Source organism: Lutra lutra, chromosome 8 (assembly GCF_902655055.1).
Source record: "Lutra lutra chromosome 8, mLutLut1.2, whole genome shotgun sequence".
NCBI classification, from domain to species: Eukaryota; Metazoa; Chordata; class Mammalia; order Carnivora; family Mustelidae; genus Lutra; species Lutra lutra.
In genome coordinates, this window is record NC_062285.1 from 134,713,220 (window position 1) to 134,720,531 (window position 7,312).

The 7,312-nt window shown below is 64.2% G+C and overlaps 1 protein-coding gene across 2 annotated transcripts; it reads right to left on the reverse strand.

Moving 5' to 3' along the window:
- Window positions 1-1,310: 1,310 nt before the first annotated feature.
- SLC16A8 (solute carrier family 16 member 8) lies at window positions 1,311-6,179 on the reverse strand. 2 transcript variants are annotated; one of them, XM_047742130.1, is made up of 4 exons: window positions 5,822-6,179; window positions 4,951-5,094; window positions 3,906-4,736; window positions 1,311-1,870 (listed from the first exon to the last, which is right to left on the reverse strand). In XM_047742130.1, exons 1-4 carry the CDS (start codon window positions 6,135-6,137, stop codon window positions 1,554-1,556), a joined length of 1,608 nt encoding a protein of 535 aa, XP_047598086.1. In that variant the 5' UTR covers window positions 6,138-6,179; the 3' UTR covers window positions 1,311-1,553. The 2 variants fall into 2 exon arrangements, with proteins under 2 accessions (XP_047598086.1, XP_047598087.1); XM_047742131.1 differs by lacking the exon at window positions 3,906-4,736.
- Window positions 6,180-7,312: the final 1,133 nt, after the last annotated feature.

The window sequence follows — 7,312 nt, forward strand, 5'->3', positions numbered from 1 at the left end:
CGGGCTTGTGGCCAGTGGCTCTGCCTTATTTGGGAAGGGCAGGACAGACACCGAGGCCCATTGAGGGGAGAATGTCAGGGGCGCCCCCACCACTCTAGGCACACCCGTTCCGCCGCTGTGAGGGAAGCCGGAAGCCCAGCGGAGAACGAAGCCCCGGTGCTCTTTGTCTTTGCAACATGGGCGAAATAGGTTGGCTGTGTCTCCCGCCAGCTGTGCGGTCCCTGTTCACACCTGCGGTCCCCATGTAATCATCGGTGGCCCTTTTCACTTCCAAAGTGTCTCTGAACAGTGACTTCCACGCGCATCCTGAGAAGAGGGGGCCGCGGGAAGCTGTGGGGTGGGCAGGGTCTAAAATGGGGGGAGGGGGAATGGCTTTCAGCTTGTCGGCTTTGAGGACGTGGGGCGGGGGCAGCAACCCGGATGGGACTGTCAGCGGGACTGGGAGCATGGAAGGAGGAACAGGCTGTCACTAGGTCCCCTGGAGCGGCCAGTCCAGACCACTTCTCTGAAGGAACCGCCAGCGTAGAGGCCAAGGGCACAGGCTGCAACCCGCTGCTGGGTTCTAGTCACAGCCTGTGTGACCCCGGGCTACTCCCTAACCTCTCGGTGCCCCAGTTTCCCTATTTGTGTTTGTGGCCAGTAATGGTCCTGACCTCCTTGGGCTCTTACGAGCATTTGATGAATTCACACTTGTAAAGGGCCTAACCGTGCGTGGTACACAGTCCCTGCCCTGAGTGTTTAATAAAATGTCGTCACTGCTGTGGTGACTCAGGGATGCAGACCTGCGTGTCAGCCCGGCATTTCCCAGGGCTCCCACAGCTTCGTAGGGCCCGGATGGAAAATGAGACCAACAGTGGGAAGCGGTGGGGGGCACTGGTGGGATGGGCTCTCCTGAGCCGTCGGCTCGATAGCAGGGGTCGGGGCGGGGAAGCTCCTTCCTACTCTTGGGCCCGGTTTCCACACTCGAGACTTGGAGGGAAGGAGGCAAAGGAAGGGCAAGGTGTCACATCTGTGGGAAGAGAAGAAATGCGGAGGGGATAGATCCCAGAGGCTTTCCAGCCAGGGTGAGACCAGGGCGCCCTGCCCTCGGATCCAAGTGTAAGAGGACAAAACTGCGAGAGAGACCCTGAGTGCCTCCAAGTCAGAACACCTCCCCCTCCACACCCCTTCTTCCCTCTGCCACTTGTTCCCCCAACACCTTCCCTGTCAGAGGGCCCTGGGGAGAGCCTCTCAGACTCCCTCCCATCCTCCCACCCCCACCAGCCACCAGAGCTGGGAGGCACAGGAATGGACCCGCCGTCCCAAGCTGAGTTTTATGAAGTTCAGTTTGACAAGGTCAAGCCCAGGCCACGTGCAGCAGCATCACTTAGCCAGGGTGGGGCCCGGCCATGGCCCACTGGGCAGATAAAGGTGGGAGCCTCCCCGCCCCGACCCCAGGGGGGACCACGGCAAAGCAGCTTCCAGTGTGCCAGGCCCACTTGGGATAGCTGGGGCTCTTGGAGGGTAAGCCCCATTCCCAAAGTCACCAGCCGCCTCGCCTGCTGCCCCTGGAGCTATACAGACTTGGGGTCCAGCCCTGGCTCTGCCTCTACCTCTGGTTCCGTGGGCCCAGCCCCGGGGCTTGGCACCTCCTGGGCTTTGAGGCTGCCAGGCTCCTCAGCCCCAGTGGGCAGAGCCCCAGAGTCCCCTTTGGCCTCAGCATCCTCGGTGTCGCTGGCCTCGCCCTCGGTGCCTTGGCTAGGCTGGGGGTTCCGAGAGCGGCGCAGGCAACAGCTGGTGGCGACAGCCATGAAGACCCCGGCCAGGACCACCTCAGAGCCAGCCAGGTAGAAGATGATCTCGTAGTTCTTCAGGGCATCCACCAGGCGGCCTGGGACGGAGGGAGGCGGGAGATGAGGGCCTGCAGGGGGTGGGGGGGGACCCCACTCTCCCGCCTTTCTCACAACCTCAGATAAAGGACCGTGTGCACCCTCAACTTGGTGGGGTTTACATTTGGGTGACACAGACACGCCCCCATCTTTATGCCCGTTTGACAGTGGCGAAACCCCTCGCACGTTCTGCCATTTGAGACCTTAAAAATGTCACCACCTCCTTGAACCTCAATTTCTTAAGTGATATAGGGCCTTTGGTGAGGCAGCACTTTTCAGGTTACAAGGCACCCCCTCCACCCCCAGACCGAGACCCCACATGTGCCGTGTGATTTGCCCAGCGAGCGGGTGGGGAGGGGGCACTGGGCTCAGCCTCACCCTCCTGGGGGCCCCTAACGCCTGCTCTTTGCTGCTAACCCCCCTGGTCTTCAGGCGCCTGGCTCAGCTTTCTTTCCGTCTCCCTCCCCAGCCTCCTCCTGTCCCTTCTCGGGGCTCCGATACCCTAGACTGAGCTTCCACTACTGTGAGCTGGCGTGGTAGGACTCATGGGCCACAACCCGTCTTTTCCCCTCTGTATTTTCCAAATGTTCTATCCAGGCGCATATTACTTTCATACACAGGAAAATCTTGTAATTGCAATATTCCACCCCCCCCAAGTGTGGGGGAGCTCTGTGGGCTCCATCCTCTCCTGGCATTTTTGTCGCTGACCATCCAGGCTGTGACCCCTTGGTCTATAGCTCTGTGGCTTCAGGGAAGCTTCCCAGTGTCCCCCAAGCTGGCTGCCTGCCTGAGCCCCTCTGAGCACTGCACCCAAACTTGCCTCCCTGGTCCCCGCCCAGCCAACCAGTCCTGTCCCTGCCCCTCCCACACTCAGCCCTGCAGTGTTCTCCACCTTCTCACCCCCTATTAGATCCGCCCACCCAGGTCACATGAGAAAATGGAAGAATCCCTGAGCCTCTGGGGAGCTGGTTCGATTGCTTTTGGTGGTGGGCTTGGCCGCCCTCCCACTGAGATCAGATGACAAAGCCTGATGAGGACATTGAGCTAGACCAGCCCTGGAAGGAGGGGCAGTTCACCCCATCTCAGGGGCAGCCTGGGCCCCAGCAAAGGAGGCCTCCCCTCATTGCTCATCCCACAGACTGACCACAGGCAGGCTATGCTGGGACAGGGACAACCCGCCAACCCAGGAGGACCCTGACATCCCCCCTTTCCAAGCTCAGTTCCTGCCTCACTTGTATAGGAACCCTGAACCCCTAATGTGGCCCACACTGTCCCATGTCCTCTCCTGCGGGGTCTGCACTGCCCAGTGAGGCTGCCTGCATGCCGGCCCCTGCAGCTCCTTTCCTGGCCTGTCATCATGGTGACTTCCTAAGGCCAGTGACTGGAGAATGCCCTGTGGGCCATGCGCACAGCAGAAGGCCCAGACCCTCTCCCTGCACAGCAGCTTCACCAAGTGAGAGCAGGGCCTGGCCATGGCCCAGTGGACAGATGAGGGAGGAAGAACCCCCCCTAGGCCCCAGGGAGACCACTCGTGAGCACCCTGAGCACCCCCACTCGGCTCACGGCCGGTTCCTCCACGACACTGTCCCTGTCCTGGTCCCGCTTAGAGGCTGAGGACACTCAGCTGCCGTGTTCCAAAGGTAGGGGCATTTAGGCCTGGGCAGGGCTCTGCTCTCACTCTGGGACCACCCTGTACTAGGCGCCTGTGCCTCAGTTCTCCCACCCACAAAACGAGAATAAGAATCCGCCCTTCACAAGGACTTTGTGCCAGCGTTTGAGATGACCCAATGGGTCAGCAGCTGTCAGTGCTGGGTTCTTCCTGGCATCTTTCCCGGTGCTTCCGGCCCCACCCAGAGCTAGCAGGACCGGCTTGGAGGAGGGGCTCATTAGCCATGGGAAGACCCCACCAGGCTGTCTCCGCCAGTGGGTCCCTTGCCCTCATCCCTGGAAGCTCCACGTGGGACAGGGCTGGCGCTCCCCCCCGCCACCCCCGGTCTAGGGAACTAGCCCCGCACCCCCTCCTCCCAAGGGGCGCACCAGCAGAGGGCGGTCCAATGAGCACAGCCACGGCCTCGACCAGCAGCACCAGGCCCAGCGCACTGGGGAAGCGGTGCGAACCCACGGCTGCCATGAGCACCTCGAACTGCAGCGCGCCCACCATGCCGTACGAGAGGCCGAAGGCGACGCAGAAGGCGACGAGGGCGCCGTAGGAGCGCGCGCGCGCGCTGCTCAGGTCCGTGAGCCCGTTGGCCATCAGCGCCAGGCTGAAGAGGTAGGCGACATGGGGTCGTAGGCGCGCCAGGCCCGCCAGGGCCCCGCACGCCGGCCGTGCCACGATGTCGACGAAGCCCACGATGGACAGCAGGAAGGCGGCGTCGGCGTCCGGCACGCCCGCGTCCTTGGCGTAGTTCACCAGCAGGATGGCGGGCACGAAGAGCCCGAGCGCCATCAGGAACTTGGTGACGGCGTACACCCCGAAGGCGCGGTCGGCGCACACGGCCACGTCCAGCAGGCGCCGACGGGGGCGACCGCCAGGGGGCGCCTCGCGCAGCCGCAGCACCGCGCGCTCAGCCTCCGCGTCCCCCGGAGCGTCGTCCGCGCTGTCCCGGCGAGGTCGCGGGCCGGGCCCCGGCGGCGGCGGGCGCATGACGGCGCCGCACGCGCAGCAGTGCAGCAGGAGACCGCCGAGCAGCAGGAAGCCGCCGCGCCAGCCGAAGTGCTCGAGCAGCTGCTGGCCCAGCGGCGACAGCGCCGACAGGAACACCGGGCTGCCCGCCGCAGCCAGCCCGTTGGCCAGGGGCCGCCGCCGCTCGAAGTACAGCCCCAGCATGATGAGCGACGGCTGGAAGTTGAGGGCCAAGCCCAGGCCTGCGGGCGAGGGCGGCGCTGTGCCGGGCTCCCCGAGGGCGCCCCCAGCCCCAGCCCCCAGCCGGAGGGAGGGGCCAGGCCCCGACGGGGCGGGCCCACCACCTCTGGAGGGGAAACTGAGGACAGGAGACCTTGCAGCGAGGACTCTGCCCGGCTCCCCAACCCGCGAGACCAGCCCCTTCCCCGTAGGGGAGGGAGTCGTGGCCGTCCTCACCTGTGAGCACCCCGGCGGTCAGGTACAGCTCCAGGAGGCGCGTGGCGAAGGATGCCAGGACCATGCCCGCCGAGGCCAGCAGCCCACCCACCAGCATCACGGGACGACAGCCAAAGCGGGTCACGAGGATGCTGGAGACCGGACCTGTGGGCAGGGCACGGTCACCGCTTAGGCTGGACTAATCTCTCTCCCCGGTGCGCTCCAGGCTGGGCACATCCCAGCCCCCAGAAGATGGCATGAGGGGATGAGGGCACCCGCGGGTCAGAGAGGACAGTGTCTGCCCAAGGTCACCCAGCCTGGCTGGGACAGACCAAGGAGGCAACACCCTGCGGGGAGGTAGGGGAGGGACCTGTCTTGTTCCAGGGAGGCCCATCCCCAACTCTCCTGAGAACAGGGGACCCAAAGCAGAAGAGGCTGACGCCCCTCGCTTTTGATCTGCCCAGCTGGGCGCGTCCCCTGGACTGCTCAGCCTCTTTCCACCCCTTCCTCCCACACCCCCATGCGGCTCGGCTGGGGTGACAGGATTCACCCCATCCCCGCGCACCCCACAGGCGGTTAGGGCGCCGGGGAGCAGGGATAGCGGGGAATTTTATTGTTTCCCCACCTGTAACAGAAGCTGTTGTAGGTCTTTGGCAGGAATGGAGGGGCCCTGCCGGCTGGCCAAACCGACCCCCATTCAGCCACCGCCCCCTTCCTGTCCCCCTCCTCCCCTGTCTCCGGGACCAGCGCTTCCACGGGAAGAAAGTGGTCTCCGTGCTCTTCCCGAGGGGTCTGGGGGGTTCCCAGGGGGTCCGCGTCTCCTGGTCCCGGATCCCGTCTCCCAATCCTGGGCTGGGGGAGGAGGAGCAGGGACCCGCGAGGGGGCGCTGACCGGTGCCGTAGAGCATGGCGAGCATGATGGAGGACACCCAGGCCGTGTCGCTGTAGCCCGCGCCGAAGTCGCGCATAAGCGCGCGGAAGAAGACGCTCACGGCCTTGGGGAAGCCGTAGGCGAAACCGGTGACCACGAAGCAGGCGCCCAGCACGGCCCAGCCCCAGCCACCGTCTGGGGGTCCCGCGCCCCGCCGGGGGCCGCCAGCGCCCATCGCTGCTGCCTCTGCTGGTGGAAGGGGACAAGAGGGAGCAGCGAAGTTCTGTAGCCCCGACAGGAAAGGGGAAGGAGACCCAGCGTGGGAAAACTGAGGCATGGGGGCTACCGACGTGAGCCCTGCTCTGGGAGCGAGCCAGGAGGGAAACCGAGGTAGACCCCCCCCCAATCTCCCCCTCCTTCAGGGGACCTGTGAAAGAGGAGGGGAGGATAATAGAAGGGTTCCCACCTGAGTCCAAACTTCAAGAAGACGCCCCTGGAGGACACTCCTTGTCTAGGGACCTAATGGTGGCCGGAGAGGGGGTGCTGGTGAGTGGGGGGCACCGTGGGCCCCCTGTGCGTGGGAACCATCAGCGTTCCCAGGGTGCACGTGTGAGGGTCTCAGCGCAGGAATTTACAGGGGGCGGGGGGCGGGCAGGGGCAGCCCCGCGCCTGCTGCAAAGTGGGTGGCTTTATTTGGCTCCTGGGCCTTGCCATATGTTCATTTTTCTCAATGATCAGAAATGACTATTGTCATCAGAGCATTGTGGAAAAAAAAAAAACCCAAGACCTGCCGTAATAACATTAGCCTCGCTTCAGGAGCCGCGGGGGCTGAGCTCCCGTTCATCCCCTCTTAGCCATGGGTTCCCTCCGGGACTTGGGCAGGTCCCTTCCCGCGCTGAGCCTGTTTTGCCTCCTGCAAGATCGGTGATGGGTTCCCCCCCGGGGCCAACCAGGAGCCTTGGCGGGGGGGGGGGGGGGGGGGGGGATGCTCAGATCTCTGGTTCCACTGGGACCTTTGAGGCGGCACTAAAGGGACCTTCTGATCTCCAAACCCCTAGAAGCTTCCCCCCCCCCAAAACCCCTCCAAAAGTAGAAAACAGCTCCGAAGTCTCTCACACTTCTGGAGCTCCAGCCTGGGGTTCACACAGCAGCCTCCTGTGCATCCCCCCACCAACAGAGGAGAGGGGGGTGCTCACGGGCAGGGTGGGCCAGCCCACAGCCGGGGAAGGAGCCTCCTTTCCTCCTGCTGCCCCTCCGCTCCTAGGTCTCCCTCCTGGCCCTGGGCAGTGCCAGGTGCCCAGTGGGGATTGGAGGCTCTGACCCTCTCTCGCCAGGACCAGGTTCTGGCTTTACCTGCCTGTTGTCCCCTCACCACGGCCGTAGCCACTTGAACTAGGACAAGGAGGCGGTCCCGGCAGCTCTCCCCTGCACTCACCTGAGCCTTCCGGTGGGTTTGAATGTCCAGCCTCACATCTCCTGAGGCCTCCTGGGAGGGGCTGCCCTGCTGGCTCC